Source organism: Hyperolius riggenbachi, chromosome 11 (genome assembly GCF_040937935.1).
Source record: "Hyperolius riggenbachi isolate aHypRig1 chromosome 11, aHypRig1.pri, whole genome shotgun sequence".
NCBI lineage: Eukaryota > Metazoa > Chordata > Amphibia > Anura > Hyperoliidae > Hyperolius > Hyperolius riggenbachi.
In genome coordinates this window covers 145,781,258-145,798,285 of record NC_090656.1, presented here as the reverse complement: position 1 = coordinate 145,798,285, position 17,028 = coordinate 145,781,258, and the positions used below count along the sequence as shown (strand labels likewise).

Sequence of the window (17,028 nt, the reverse complement as noted above, 5' to 3'; positions counted from 1 at the left end):
AGTATTTGATTTCATGAGCAAAGAGAGTGCATACATTTGCATAAACCAGCATCAACGCAGAATTATTTCCATCTCATTGACCATCTCTATTAGTGACACGGCTACAAATCAATCTTTATTCTTACAGCATAGATGTTGTTTAGTATATATCAGAGATTCCTGTGTACACATCATATATACAGTCACAATCAGATATGTATATCTGACTTTCAAAATACGGGGACTGCTTTATTGAAGCAGCACAAGTAACTAATTTTGATTGGTTTATTTCATTTTTGTGGACTGAGCACAGCTATTACTGTAAATATATTGTAGATATACATTATTTTTAATGACTATTATCTGAGAAATAGAACATTTTATCATATTTTCTATTTTAATTACAGTTACAAATTCATTAGGAGTTGGAGTCTGTGCATTTTTTTCCGACTCCAGGCACCCAAAATTGCTCCGACTCCACAGCCCTGGTTTGCGGTTATCGCCAACCGCAAACGCGGAAGTAAGATTACTGCCGATGGCTACAATGTGTAGCGGTTTTTACAAAACCGCTAGCGGTTTGCCCTGAGCGGGAATCGCGCGATTCCCGCTCAGGTGTGAATGGGCCCTTACAGAGCTAAAAAGCAAATATATATGTTAACAATGCTGCGATCTAGCACAGCGCTGTACAGAGGATGACTTTGTCACTTAACTGTCCCTCTGAGCTGCTCACAATCAAATACCTATCATAGGCTGATGCCTGTGTGTATATGTGTAGTGTATGTAGCGTGATCTAGGGCTAATTTGGGGGGGGGGGGGGATATAAAATAGGGTTTTTTATTTTTCAAAAAAATGATCTTTTGAATTAATAAAAAATTAAAATTACAGCGACAGTCAAATATCACCAAAAGAATGCTCTGTTAGTGGGAAGAAAAGGGGGTAAAGTTCATTTGGGTGCTAATTTGTATGAACGAGCAATAAACTGTTAAACTTGTGAAGTGCTAAATTGTAAAACATTTCCTGGTCACTAGGTGGGTATAAACCTCTGGTCCTCAAGTGGTTAAGGTCGCCAGATATCCCCAATAATAGTTAGCTAGCTATAGCTGAGCCCCAATGATGTGCAGAGAGAAGACCAGAGCCACCGAAGATGTACATGGCGGGGTTGATGTGATCCTTGCTGAAAAGAGGCACGGTGAGTAAGGGCTGGAACCCACAGGAGCGCTTTTGGCAGCGTTTTGGCAGCACTGCGATACGCTAGCAGTTTGCCAAAACGCTGGGCTAATGTTAATGGATGGGGCAACTTCCACAGGAGCGTTTGCGTTTCCCAGAAACGCAAACGCAGGACCTGCAGCATTTTGGGAGCGTTAGCGCTTCAATGTAAAGTATTGAAACGCTAGCAGAAACACTCAGCAAAACCTAAACTGAGCGGTTTTGCTAGCGTTTTGCGGTTCAGCACACTGTAACAAAATGAAAAATAATTCACAGGACCAATCAGGATAAAAAAGCAAAACGCTACGCACCCGCTGGGCAAAAAAATACAATGTTGCAAAACACAACCAAAAACGCGCATGAATCCGCTTGCAAACCGCTCAGACAAAACGCTAGCGGTTGCGTTTGCTGATTTCAGTGGGTTCCAGGCCTAAAGTTGATTACTACTACTGAGAGCACCTATACCTAGCTAGCTTTTTACTGGGATCATCTATACCTAGCTATCCCTCCAGACTCTGGCACCTTGATTTCCGAATGACATGTAAAAGTTCCTTTCATCCGAAAAAAGTACTTTGGACCACTGAGCAACAGTCCAGTGCTGCTTCTCTGTAGCCCAGGTCAGAGTTTCTGGTTCAAAAGTGGGTTCATGCTTCCATCTTCCAAGCTTAATGGAGATTTCATTTTTCAGCATGACCTGGCACCTGCTCACAGTGCCAAAACCACTGGTAAATGGTTTACTGACCATGGTATTACTGTGCTCAATTGGCCTGCCAACTCTCCTGACCTGAACCCCATAGAGAATCTGTGGGATATTGTGAAGAGAAAGTTGAGACGCAAGACCCAACACTCTGGATGAGCTTAAGGCCGCTATGAAGCATCCTGGGCCTCCATAACACCTGAGCAGTGCCATAGGCTGATTGCCTCCATGCTGCGCCGCATTGAAGCAGTCATTTCTGCAAAAGGATTCCCGATCATGTATTGAGTGCATAACTGAACATAATTTGAAGGTTGACTTTTTTTGTTTTAAAAACACTTTTCTTTTATTGGTCGGATGAAATAATTTTTTGAGATAGGAATTTTGGGTTTTTATGAGCTGTATGCCAAAATCATCAATATTATAACAATAAAAGGCTTGAACTACTTCAGTTGTGTGTAATGAATCTAAAATATATGAAAGTCTAATGTTTCTCTGTACATTACAGAAAATAATGAACTTTGTCACAATATGCTATTTTTTTTAGAAGATCCTGTAACCACTTCGAGCCTTAACTTGAATTTAGCCTGTGGTCTTCCATTTCCTCAATATGTTCCTAACTGTGGAAACGGACAGCTGAAATCTCTGAGACAGCTTTCTTTATCCTTCCCGTAAACCATGATGGTGAACAATATTTGTCTTCAGGTCATTTGAGTTGTTTTGAGACCCCCATGTTGCTACTTTTCAAAGAAAATTAAGAGGAGCGAAACTTACAATTTACCCCCTTAAATACTCTTTCTAATAATTGGATTCACCTGTGTATGTAGGTCAGGGGTCACTGAGCTTACCAAACCAATTTGAGTTCCAATAATTAGTTCGAAACGTTTTGGAAGCAATAAAATGACGTGTCCAAATTTATTTAAACAAATATTGCACACTTCCTGTAAATCCAATAAACTTCACTTCTTAAATATCACTGTGTGTGTCTTCTGATCTATTTAATTAACTAACATTTTTTATCGTAACAGCCAACGTTTTATACATGCAAATTATGACTATTAGCAAGGTTGTCTAAACTTCCGCATCCCAGTGTGTGTGTGTGTGTGTGTGTGTGTGTGTGTGTGTGTATATATATATGTATACATATATATGTGTGTGTGTGTGTGTGTATAATATATATATATATATATATATATATATTACACAAATTTTTTTATTATTATACTAGCTGATGGCCTGGTGTTGCCCGGGTATGTATTTGACTGGTGTTGCCTCCGCCAACTTTTTCTAACCCTAAAACACAATTACTCAATGATTAAGTTTGTGAGCTTTGCCGTCTCTGGAATCAATAATTTGCATTGAAATGAAACCAATCTGATTGGCTGTTTGTGGCTCCACCCCCTTTTCTGAATGTGAACCCCAGTTACTAAATGACCAACTGTATCAGGTTTGAGGCATGTGCCATTAACAGTGCAAGAATGGCCGCAATTGAATAATCCTCTTGAAAATCATTAGGTGAATTGATTGTCTTTTATAGGCTCCACCCACTTTTCTGAATATTAATCCCAGTGACCAACTGTGCAAAGTTTGAGATCCTTATGATTAACAGTGTATGGCTGAAGTTTACATTTTCCCAGTGAAATTTGTATTTGTCTCCGTCTACTTTTTGGTTATGGGGATAAAAAGTATCCTACAGTGCTGCCCATAATTATTCATACCCCTGGCAAATTTTGACTTACCGTATTTTTCGCCGTATAAGACGCTCCGGAATATAAGACGCACCCAGGTTTAGAGGGCAAAAACCCGGAAAAAAATATATATTTACTAAACCTGGTGCGTCCATGTTCCAGGAGCGTCCTGTACTTTGTTCTCCCCCAAAAGGTGTCGCCTGTCCCCCCATGTGTCCTTCTGTCCCCCATGTGTCCTTCTGTCCCCCCATGTGTCCTTCTGTCCCCTCATGTGTCATTCCGTTCCCCCCAGGAGTGCCCACTTTTTCCCAGGTGTCCCGTTCTGTTCCCCCAGGTGTCCTTCTGTTCCTCCCAGGAGTCCCCACTCTGTTCCCAGGTGTCCTTCTGTTCCCCCCAGGAGTCCCCACTCTGTTCCCAGGTGTCCTTCTGTTCCCCCCAGGAGTCCCCACTCTGTTCCCAGGTGTCCTGTTGCCCCCAGGAGTCCCCACTCTGTTCCCAGGTGTCCGTCTGTTCCCCCAGGTGTCACCACTCCCCTGTGTTGCCCTTTCTCTCTCCTGTGTCCCTGCTACAGTTAGCCACTTAGCGTGTGTCCCTGCTCTCTTTTTCAATAGTGAATAGCGGCAGGCTTTGCCTCCCCCATGTCCTCGCTTCCTGTCCCTGTGTCCCGGCTGCCAGTTTAAGTGTATGTAGGCAGGCTTTGCCTCCCCCATGTCACTGCTTCCTGTCCCCATGTCCCCGCTGCCCGTGTATAGCGGCAGGCATTGCCTCCCCCTGTCGCTGCATGCTGTCCCCATATACAGTAGCGGCAGGCTTTGCCTCCCCCATGTCGCCGCATGCTGTCCCGATGTCCCCGCTGCCCGCCTATAGCTGCAGGCTTTACCTCCCCATGTCGCCGCATGCTGTCCCGATGTCCCCGCTGCCCGCCTATAGCTGCAGGCTTTACCTCCCCATGTCGCCGCATGCTGTCCCGATGTCCCCGCTGCCCGCCCATAGCTGCAGGCTTTGCCTCCCCCATGTCGCCGCATGCTGTCCCGATGTCCCCGCTGCCCGCCTATAGCTGCAGGCTTTGCCTCCCCCATGTCGCCCCGATGTCCCCGCTGCCCGCCTATAGCTGCAGGCTTTGCCTCCCCCATGTCGCCGCATGCTGTCCGCTGCCGGTGTATAGAGGCAGTCTCTTACCTTTCCAGCAGCGCCCGCGGGGACAGCCGACCTCTTCACCGCTGCACTTCTCGCTCTAGTGTTGGCTTGTACTGATGACGCGTCATCAGTACAAGCCAACACTAGAGCGAGAAGTGCAGCGGTGAAGAGGTCGGCTGTCCCCGCGGGCGCTGCTGGAAAGGTAAGAGACTGCCTCTATACACCGGCAGCGGACAGCATGCGGCGACATGGGGGAGGCAAAGCCTGCAGCTATAGGCGGGCAGCGGGGACATCGGGACAGCATGTGGCGACATGGGGGAGGCAAAGCCTGCAGCTCTAGGCGGGCAGCGGGGACATCGGGACAGCATGCGGCGACATGGGGGAGGTAAAGCCTGCCGCTACTGTATATGGGGACAGCGGGACAGCATGCGGCGACATGGGGAGGCAAAGCCTGCAGCTATAGGCGGGCAGCGGGGACACAGAGAAGGGAAGCAGAGGCACAGGAGAGAGCAGGCAGGGAATCCCCGATGACGGCGGGTCGCGGTTCGTATCGGCGGGCGTTCATAAGTCGGGGATTCCCTGCCTTTGCCATATAAGACGCAGGGACTTTTTCTCCCCATTTTTTAGGGAGAAAAAGTGCGTCTTATATGGCGGAAAATACGGTAGTTACTTTTATTCAACTAGCAAGTCATTTTTTGACGGGAAATGATATGGTGTCTCCCAAAAGATAAGGATAATAAGAGGATGTACAAGAGGCATTATTGTGTGTGTGTGGGGGGGGGGGGGGGGGAGGGGGAATTCACAGCTTTTATTTACATTTGAGCGAAAAGTGCCCAGTCCAAAATTATTCATACCCTTCAAAAACTGTCAGTCTATGGGAAAATCTAAAGTTCTATACCATTCCAAGTAGTCCAAGCTGTTCTAAAACATCCTAATTACCCTGATTAATTGGGAACAGCTGTTTTAATCAACACAACAGGTGAAAAACAGCAGCTCTCTGCAGTTGATTTGTGGACCGTCATGGCGAAGACAAAGGAGCTCAGTGAGGACCTGCGGCTGCGCATTGTGGCTCCTCACAAGTCAAAAAAGGGCTACAAGGCCATTTCTAAAGGTTTTCAAGTTCTCGTGGCTACAGTGCAAAGTATTATTAAAAAATACAAGATGTTCTGCACTGTGGAGGATCTGAAGATGTGGTCTGAAGCCAAAAATGACTCCTGTGCTGGCCAGGAGGATTGTAAGAGATGTGAAAAAGAACAAGGATCACCACCAAGGCCATCCTAGTAAATATGGGCTGTGCTGGTGGCAATGTCTTAAGGCAGACCATCCAATGGACGCTGCACACTGCTGGGTTCCACAGATGCAGACCAAGGAGGACGCCACTTCTCCACTTAAAGGGAAACTGAAGAGAGAGGTATATGGAGGCTGTCATGTTTATTTCCTTTTAGACAATACCAGTTGCCTGGCAGCCCTGCTGATCCTCTGCCTCTAATACTATTAGCCATAGCCCCTGAACAAGCATGCAGCAGATCAGGTGTTTCAGTGGTTCAGACTTATAAGTCTGATCTGACAAGACTAGCTGCATGCTTGTTTCTGGTTTTAATCAGATACTACTGCAGAGAAATAGACCAGCAGGGCTGCCAGGCAACTGGTATTGATTAAAAGGAAATAAACATGACAGCCTCCATATTACCTCTCTCTTCAGTTCCCCTTTAAGGCACACAAATCTCACTTGGCCTTTGCAAATGCACATCTGGACAAAGCAGACGACTTCTAGTCTTCTGTGTTATGGTCAGATGAAACAAAAATTGAATGGAGAAGCCTTTAACCCAAAGAACACCATTCTCACTGTCAAACGTGGTGGTAACGTAATGCTTTAGGGTTGCTTTTTTCATCCAAATGACCAGGGAACCTAATCACAGTAAATGGCACCATGAAAAAGAGCAATACATGAGGATTCTCAACGACAACATCAGGCAGTCTGCAGAGAAACTTGGCCTAGGGCACCAGTGGACATTTCAGCATGACAATGACTCAAAACACACAGCAAAAGTGGTGCAGAAATGGTAAACTGACAACAACATTGTTTTGGAGTGGCCCAGACAGTCCTGACTTGAATCCAATTGAGAATCTGTGGAGGGAGCTAAAGATCAGGGTGGTGTCAAGACCCTCCAACCTGAATGATTTGGAGCTCATTGAAGCTATGAATGTACATAAATACCTTTTGGAGACATGCAAAAAGCTGGTCTGCAATTATAGGAAGTGTTTGATTGCTGTAATAGCCAATAAAGTCTTTTCTATTGATTATTGATAAGGGTATGAATCATTTTGAACTGGGCACTCTTTGCTCAAATGTAAATAAAAGCATTTTTTACATGTACTTTAATCACAGCGGTGTTTGGGTCTATTTGGGCCACCGTATCTATGCCGAGCTGCGTCCCAGAGTGGTTGTATTACAAATGGTGACGCACTTCCGCCTCCTATTGATGATTCGGATGCCGATTTGCGTCCCAGTGTGGTTTTCCACTCTGTTGGTGACGCACATCCGCTTCCTTATAATGCCAATCACACATTGGGAGATTTATGCGGTCCAGCTAAGAGGAAGCGCATATTTACATGTGCCCTGATATTTTTTTTTTTTTTTTTTTTGATTAGCTCACGTCCTTTATTTAGGTCCAACCAATCCCATTGCTTCCTTTTAATATAAAACTGAGCACATTTCCAATAATCCCCAGTTCCTGACGAAGTGGTCACGTGGATCACGCCACGCGTGGAGCGGTCCTGTGCGCCCCCATCACCTGCATCTTTCGCTGCCTCACTTCACACCCCGGAGACGCTTAGCGGTGTAGTATGCATTTACTGCAGCCTATTCATTTGTATGCCTGTCATATTCCATTTCATGCACTTAGTTTATTGATTTCCCTATGTGCATATGATACTTGCTTTCTTATCACGGTTTAACGCCATGCGCCCCTATTATGGGTACCGCAATTTGACTATCAGGCACTTTATTCAAATTTGACCCAGGTCTCCATTTACCTTTGGGGCTCTCTTGGAACCTCACGGTTTAGTGTATAGGCAGTGCAGGCTATTCATTTATTATTGGTGGTGTGGCATTATTTGTAATTTGTTTAAACATTATCATGTCTGTGCCCCCTTCTTAATATTCTTAATTGTTGAATACCAGACCACGTAATTAATAATGGAGGCACACTCTATATTTGTGTTAAATACCCCACTAATATTTACTCCTGTATGATATTATATGAAGGATCTCTGACACTAATGTTCAGTGTTCTCCCTAGAATTTTTTTCCAGCCGGGTGGCATGAAAAAGTAGCCGGGTGGCAAGAAAAAGTAGCCGGGTGGGGCGTGATAACAGAATGCAGGGCCGGTGCTTCTCTGCATACAGCAGAGGAGATGATGAGCCAATGACAGCCGGGTGGTCACCAAAACTAGCCGGGTGGAGCACCCGGCTAAAAGAGCCTGGGGAGAACACTGAATGTTAAATGTCTCTCATATTTACTTACAAAGATTAATATGTTTACTTAGCTATTTATTGCACTGTACAGTTGTTTTGTAACCCCTGACATGTTATCCTTTTCATGCTGTTTTGCTCAATGTAGTGCCTGTGTACACTTTTCTACTGCTTTTTCAAATAAACTCGTTTTGGTTAAAAAAAAAAACATTATCATGTCTAAACAACCTTGTTGGTTTTTAATTGATTTTGTTTTTTTGCTGCGATTTAAAATAATAAAATTACTATTTGTGTATTTCTATATGGTGGTGCAGTATTTATATACAGGTTGATTTGCTTCTTTGTTTGTTGATGTCATTAGCCTGTATCTTGCACATTGTTGCATTATGGAGTGTGGATGTTGTTTTTAATGCACAGCCACACACAATACGGTATAATGATATGGTAGGACACCATGCTCGGTACACCTAATGCGATTTTTCTGTCCAACTGACTGACCAAAAAATTGGATTGATCAGGAGCAGTTTGGATACAGATAATGAGGATAGCCGACATTGGTAATGAAGGGGGAAAGCGAAGCATTCGCACAGCAGGGCACAGGGCTGTGCTCATACCTGACCCTGAGCTGCTCCATGCTCTGTGCACAATACTGCTGCTCCATCCAAAGTGAACTGTAGCAGGGAAAGAAAGGGGGCAGGGCTGTGAGCTGCAGGATACCTGCAGATATTCTGGTTTCTCAACTTGTTCCTGTCCCCAGACACTGCACCGGCCATGGTCTGAGGGGGGATTCTGGGCAGCTGTAATCCCCACCCCTGCGTTTCAATATTTATATGTATATACTGTATATTCTCAGAGATTTGATCAAATGAGAAGTTAAATTCAGACTTGATTTAAAGAGAATCTAAGAAAAAAAAGTACTCCTATAGGATACTTGCTTTGGGAGGGGGAAGCCTCTGGATCCTAATGAGGCTTCTGTACTGTTGTCCTCTATCCATCGCTGTCGGCCGCTGAAGATCTGCTGAGGCTCCAGGATGACAACAATCCTGTGTGAGCTTCATGCAGGGGCAGTAGCGGCATTCCTTCGGGCTCAGGCAGAAATAGCTGAGCATGATCAGATCCGCTGTACTGCGTAGATACTGTGCACGCCTGCGCAGTAGAGCGGATCACATCACATTTCTGCCTGAGCCTGAAGAAAAGCTGCTACAACGCCTGCACAAGGTCTCACACAGGATTGTTATGATCCTGGAGCCAAGCACCAAGCTTGCCGGCAGTTTTTTGGTGGCTGACAGTGCTGGGACGGAGGACGACAGGAGAAGCCTCATTAAGATCCCGAGGTTTCCTTTTCCTGAGGTAAGAACCCCATATGGGGCACTTTTTTTTTTCTTACAGATTCTTTTTACTAAAACTACAATTTGTCTCTATCTAATTGTATCATTATTTTTTACAGGACTGTGAAGAATGTATACGGCTAGAACCTGCATTTAGTAAGTACACTTACCAGTATGTTTTATAGTTTAGTGGATTGCCTTATGTGGTTAGATGCTCTATACAGTATATACACCGCTCAAAAAAGGAACACTTAACCACTTGCCGACCGCCCACTGTATATTGGCGGCGGCAAAGTGGCATGCCCAGGACCACGTAACACGCATTGGGTCCTGGGTCTCTTCCGGGCCGGGGATCACGCGCAGTGATGCGCGCGCATCCGACGGCAATAGGCTCCGCCCACCCGTGACGTCAATCCACCGGCCGTTAAGCGCCGGCGGGTTGTTAACCCCCGATCTGCCGCAATGAAAGCATATAATACGCTTTGTAATGTATACAGAGCGTATCATACAGGCTGCCTCCTGCCCTAGTGGTCCCAGTGATCAAGGGGACCACCAGGGCAGGCTGCAGCCACCCTAGTCTGCACCTAAACACACTGATCTGCCCCCCGCCCGCCCTCTGATCGCCCACAGCACCCCTCAGATCCCCCCCCTGCCCACCCCCGTAGACACCTGTTTGCACCCAATCACCCCCCTAATCACCCATCAATCACTCCCTGTCACTGTCAACGCTATTTTTTAGATTAAGCCATTAACTGCCCCCTGGGGGCTCATGATCACCCCCCCTGTGTACTGTATACATCTACCCTCCCCTATAATCACCTGTCAATCACCCCCTGTCACTGCTACACATCAGATCAGACCCTAACCTGCTCCTTGCGGGCGTCTGATCACCCACCCACACCCTCAGATAACCTGCCATCAGATCACCTCCCAAGTGCATTGTTTACATCTGTTCTCTCCTCTAAACACTCACTAATTACCCATCAATTAACACCCTGTCACCACCCGTCACTGCTACCCATCAGATTAGGCCCTAATCTGCCCCTTGCGGGCACCCAATCACACGACCACACTCTCAGATAGCCCCCCAGACCCGCTCTGATCAACTCGCCAGTGCGTTGCTTGCATATATTCTCCCTTGTAATCACCTACTGATAACCTATCAATCACCCTGTCACCACCTGTCACTGCTACCCATCAGATTAGTCCCTAATCTGCCCCTTGAGGGCACCCAATCACCCGCCCACACCCTCAGATAGCCCCCCAGACCCGCTCTGATCATCTCCCCAGTGCATTATTTACATTATTATTATTATTTAGTATTTATATAGCGCCGACATCTTCCGCAGCGCTGTACAGAGTATATAGTCTAGTCACTAACTGTCCTTCAGAGGGGCTCACAATCTAGTCCCTACTATAGTCATATGTCTATGTATGTATCATGTAGTGTATATATTGTAGTCTAGGGCCAATTTAGGGGAAGCCAATTAACTTATCTGTATGTTTTTGGGATGTGGGAGGAAACCGGAGTGCCCGGAGGAAACCCACGCAGACACATGGAGAACATACAAACTCCTTGCAGATGTTGACCTGGCTGGGATTTGAACCAGGGACCCAGCGCTGCAAGGCGAGAGCGCTAGCCACTACGCCACCGTGCTGCCCATCTGTTCTCCCCTCTAATCACCCATCAATCACCCCCTTTCACCACCTGTCACTGCTACCCATCAGATCAGACCCTCATCTGCCCCTTGCGGGCACCCAATGACCGGCCATCGCCCTCAGATACCCCCGATCACCTCCCCAGTGCATTGCTGGCATCTATTCCCCCCTCTATCCACACCCTGAGACACCCATCAATCACCTCCTGTCACCCCCTAGCACACCTACCCATCAAATCAGGCCCTAATTTGCCTCGTGTGGGCTCCTGATCACTCGGCCAAACCCTCAGATCCCACTCAGACTCCCTTCCGATCACCTCCCCAGTGCATTGATTGCATCTATTCTCCCCTCTGATCACCCACTGAGACACCCATCAATCACCTCCTGTCACCCCCTAGCACTCCTATCCATCAGATCAGGCCCTAATCTGCCCCATGCAGGCTTCTGATCACCCAGCCAAACCCTCACCCGCCCCACCGCAGTGACAGATTTTTTTTTTTTTTTTTTCTGATCACTGCTGGTATGACTTAATTGTGGCGAGACCAACCGTTATGCCACACAATACGCAACCGCCAATCCAAGAAGCTACTATGCCCAGCCTTTTCGGTGGAAGCCACTCCAAGATTCCGAATGTCAAATTTTTTTGGGCCTTCTCTTTAACATGGGTCTAGTCAAAAAGAATGTATTGCGGTCTTATTGGTCTACGCACCCAATATATCACATGCCCATGTTCTCTGCTGCCATGTTCAGGTCACGATTTGAGAACATCCTGCGCTTCCTGCACTTCCGTGCCAATACAACCTGTCATCTAAGAGGCCACCCTGCTTATGACTAGTTCCACAAAATTCGGCCCCTGATAGACCACCTGTCATCAAAATTTGAAGATGCGTATACCCCTGAACAGTCATTTTGAGGCATTTGGTTTCTAAGTGACCCCATTTTAGAAAGAAGACTCCCCAAGGTATTCCGTTAGGTGTATGATGAGTTCATAGAAGATTTTATTTGTATATAATGTGATATGGGGTGTATTTTTACACATACCCATCCTGGGTGGGAGAAATATCTCTGTAAATGACTTTTTTTATTTTTTTACACACAATTGTCCATTTACGGAGATATTTCTACACATACCTATGCTGGGTGGGAGAAATATCTCTGTAAATGGACAATTGTGTGTAAAAAAAATCTCATTGACAGAGATACTTCTCCCACCCAGCATGGGTATGTGTAGAAATATCTCCGTAAATGGACAAAACCCCAAAACACATTATACTATTTCTCCTGAGTACGGCGATACCACATGTGTGACACTTTTTGCCTAGGTGCGCTAAGGGGCCCAAAGTCCTATGACTACCTTTAGGCTTTACAGGGGTGCTTACAATTTAGCACCCCCCAAAATGCCAGGACAGTAAACACACCCCACAAATGACCCCATTTTGGAATGTAGACATCCCAAAGTATTCAGAGAGGGGCATGGTGAGTCCGTGGCAGATTTAATTTTTTTTTGTCACAAGTTAGCAGAAATGGAAACTTTTTTTATTTATTTTTTTGTCACAGTGTCATTTTCCGCTAACTTGTGACAAAAAAAAAAATCTTCTGTGAACTCACCATGCCTCTTAGTGAATACTTTGGGATGTCTTCTTTCTAAAATGGGGTCATTTGGGGGGGGTATTTATACTATTCTGGAATTTTAGCACCTCATGAAACCTGACAGGTGCTCAGAAAAGTCAGAGATGCTTCAAAATGGGAAAATTCACTTTTTGCACCACAGTTTGTAAACGCTATAAATTTTACCCTAACCAATAAATATTCACTGGATGGATTTTTTTTATCAAAGACATGTAGCACAATAAATTTGGACAAAAATGTATACAGAAATTTTACTTTGACAAATTTTATCACAGAAAGTTAAATTCATTTTTTTTGACAAAATTCATGTCTTTTTTGATGAATATAATAAAAACTAAGAATCGCAGCAGCAATCAAATAGCACCAAAAGAAAGCTGTATTAGGGACAAGAAAAGGAGGTAAAATTCATTTAGGTGGTACGTTGTATGACCGAGCAATAAACCGTTAAAGCTGCAGTGGTCTGAATGGAAAAAAAGGCTCTGGTCCTTAAGGGGTTTTATGACTGCAGTCCTTAAGTGGTTAATATAATGTAAACGCCAAGTCAATTACACTTCTGTGAAATCAAACTGTCCACTTAGGTAGCAACACTGACAATTAATTGACATTTGAAATGACAATTTCGTTTCAAATGGAAAAGACAATAGGTGAAAATTATAGGCAATAAGCAAGACATCCCCAATTAAAGAGTGGTTCTGTCTGATGTTTTGGTCATTTTTGTATTCTTGCGGTGCTTTCACTTTAGTGGTAGCATGAGACTGAGTAAACAACCCACACAAGTGGCTCAGGTAGTGCAGCTCATCCAGGATGGCACATCCGTGCAAGCTGTGGCAAGAAGGTTTGCTGTGTCTGTTAGTGTAGTGTCCAGAGCATGGAGGCGCCACCAGGCAACAGGAGATGTGGAGGAGACTGAAGGAGAGCAACAACTCGGCAGCAGCACCACTAACTCTGGTTATGCTCGATAAAGCAGGGATGCTCCCCTGGGAAATGCGTTGCAATAACTCTTTTAAACACAGCCTTTGCATATCATTGCGGCTAACCATGCCTTGCTTTGCTAGCTGTTTTTATCTCCTACTACACCCGTGCCAGCCACGTCCCCGGCATAAGAGGGACACTGTCAGGGTCACGCAGCAATGATCTTACCATGTCTGGGGGTCTTTGAGCGATCCTCCGTGCAGCTTGGCCGGATTGCCGTAGGGGAATCAGAGTTCCGTGGTTTTCCGCGGCTCATGCTTCCGAGTTGGGCTCTGGGCGGAAGCGTCCGTGTATGCGCATGCGTTCCTGGCGATGGTTTGGTCTCTATTGCCGGGAGATGTGGTCGGAAGCAGCGCCAGGCATTGTGTGCGCGGCGGCAGGCGTACGTGATGACGCATGCGTGGCGCGAAATGCAATCCCAGAGCCAGCCCCCTGCAGTATAAAAGGCAGCTGCTCCCAGCACTCTGCGCTGATCTGTCTGTCAGGTAGTGTGTCTGTTCGCCAGCCCTGTTGCTAATATTTCTGATCTCCTGTTGCTGACCCGATCTGTCCTGACTACTCTTTGATCTCCACTCCTCTGGTTTGACCTTGGCTTGTTTCTGAATCTCCCTGCCTGCTGCCAGCCCCGACCCGGATTGTCTAATCTTCTAGACCTTTTGCTGCCTGCCTCTGACCCAGATTGTCTAATCGTTCTGAACCTTGCTGCCTGCACCTGAGCTGGATTGTTTAACCGTACTAAACCTTTGCTTCCTGCCTCTGACCCGGATTGTTTAACCGTACTGAACCTTTGCTGCCTGCCCCTGACCTGGATTGTCTAACTACTACGTCTATCCTGTCACCTGTCATTCAGAGACACTTCAAGACCCACCTCCACTTCGGGGTGTCCCCCTGTTGTCCTATCCACTGTTAGAGGACTCTGGAGGGCAACCTGGTGAACAATAGGCAGCTGAAAGTCCATCGTCCCTTGCGGGGAGCTCTGGTGAACACCCGTGGGCACTTAGACTCTGCACTCTAAGGGTTTTTCTCATCTCAGTGGAGTGGTCAACAAAGCACCACCGTGACAGACACAAGCGTGACAGCTGGCAAACCTATATAGGTTTCTCCAGCCTGGACAACCAGGTAATTGTAATGGAAACAAAGGCTCCAGTTGAGTAAAAATTGATCAATTCGTACTCCAGAACAAATGCAACACGTTTCGCGGGTCTCTAGCCTGCTTCTTCAGGCAATATCTTTATTATATTTTATTGCCTGAGGAAGCGGGCTAGAGACCCGCGAAACGCGTTGCATTTGTTCTGGAGTACGAATTAAATCTTGTTTAAACCATGCATAGTGGTTGTGTTTGGTTTTGGGGAGGTAAGTCCACCCTTGCCCCCCAACTTTTATTTGTTTTTACCTATGACCAAGCAGGCCATAAATGTTCATGTGTCTGCTCAAATGGTCAGAAACACTCCATGAGGGTGGTATGAGGGCCTGACCTCCACAGGTAGGGGTTGTGCTTTCAACCCAACACTGTGCAGGACTTTTGGTATTTGCCATAGAACACCAAGATTGGGAAATTCGCCACTGGCGCCCTGTGCTCTTCACAGATGAAAGCAGGTCCAGATTGAGCACATGCGACAGACGTGACAGTCTGGAGATGCCGCAGAGAATGTTCTGCTGCTTGCAACATCCTCCAGCATGACCGGTTTGGCAGTAGGTCCGTAATGTGTGGGGTGGCATTTCTTTGGGGGGCTGCACAGCCCTCCGTGTGCTCACCAGAGGTAGCCTGACTGCCGTTAGATACCTAGATGATAGCCTTAGACCACTTGTGAGACCATATGCTTGCTGGTGCGGTTGGCGCTGGGTTCCTCCTAATGCAAGACAATGCTAGACCTCCTGTGGCAGTTCCTGCAAGACAAATGCATTAATGCTATGGAGTTATAACTTTATTTAACAAATATCAAAAAGTAGAACAACATAAGAATGGGCAGTGGGTTATGGTGATAAAGCCACATTCAACCCACATAGACCAATTGCTTAAAGCTCTCTTGATCTAAGATGGCGCCGGGTGAGGACGCCATGGCCACAGGGCTCCGGTCTTTTTTTCTTTTTTCCCCCTAACTCCCCCGCTGGCGACCTCCCGACCACCTCCACTCACCTGGGGATGATGCAGGGGCCTCGGATGTGCCCCGCGGGCTGCTGGAGGATCGGGAGGTCGCGTGCTCTGCTCCGCTGCGGGGTGGGGATCGCCTGACCTGGGGGAATTCGCCAGGGGAGCCGGAACACCGCTCTGGAGCCGGGACGCCGCACGCATCGCCGCATCCATGCAGCACATGTTTTTGCCTCTCCTGCCGGGACCACATAGAGGGGCAGCGGCGGCTCCGCACCGCACTCGGCGGCTCTCAGAATGTCTGGAGCTGCCACGTGGGCTCCGCTCCGTCACTCCCAGCCGCCACCACCAGCCGCCCAGGGACACCGACAGAGACTTCCCCATCACCGGGCGGGTGACCCGTAGTCCGCAGCTCGGGAATGCTGGGGCTGCTGGACCCCCTCCACCACGGGTCGCCCAGCCTAGAGATCAAGATGCCAGCATGGGGGAACATGGGTCACGTGCAGAGGAGGCATAATCGCAGCGGCTCCCCAGTCACCATAGGAACGGCCACGCTGCCATGCGGAAAAGGAGGGCCTGTTGCAGCCACAGATGAGGTATGCTGCCCCTGGCCTCTCCTGCTGGGCCCTGGCCTGTCCACCACCACCACTGCTGCCTAGCCGGGGTGCCCCAGGCCCTATGTCCACCAATTGCTGCCCAGCCGAGATGCCCCCCGGCCTCATGTCCACCACTGCCGCCCAGCCGGGGTGGCCCCACGTCCACCACTGCTGCCCGGCAAAAGTGCCCCCCTGGCACCACAGGGCCCCCAGTGTGTCTGCGCCCTCAGTACCCAGCCGTGCAGACTTGTAACTAGAAGCGCTACTCCTCGGACAACCTGGCTCGAGTGAACTCTGCTGTCCGCCGCCATCATGATGCCCCGCTGCTTCTGCTTCCTGCTTTCTCTCTACTTTCCGTGGACAATCGGTTGCACCTGTCTTGTTGGGAGCGTGTCGCTGTGTAGCGTCCAGTGCCGAAAATGGCAGCGCTCATATCAGCTCTCAGGCTGCTCCTCCTGTCCCACTCTTTTTCTGTTCCTGCTATCAGTGTATGTAATTGCTTTGCTTGTATTACGTTAACTGTACGTGTATGCTGTAATGCTTTTTGTTTTTTTTATGCTCTTATTGTCTATACGTA

At 47.2% G+C, this 17,028-nt stretch overlaps 1 protein-coding gene across 1 annotated transcript in view; it reads left to right on the top strand.

The window, feature by feature from the left end:
* The window catches only part of STIP1 (stress induced phosphoprotein 1), a 280,715-nt gene that overhangs the window by 211,978 nt on the left and 51,709 nt on the right, over window positions 1–17,028 (top strand). Inside the window, exon 11 of the mRNA XM_068259732.1 lies at window positions 9,626–9,662. Within this exon, the coding sequence (XP_068115833.1) occupies window positions 9,626–9,662 (37 nt within the window). The remainder of the gene's footprint in view (window positions 1–9,625; window positions 9,663–17,028) is intronic.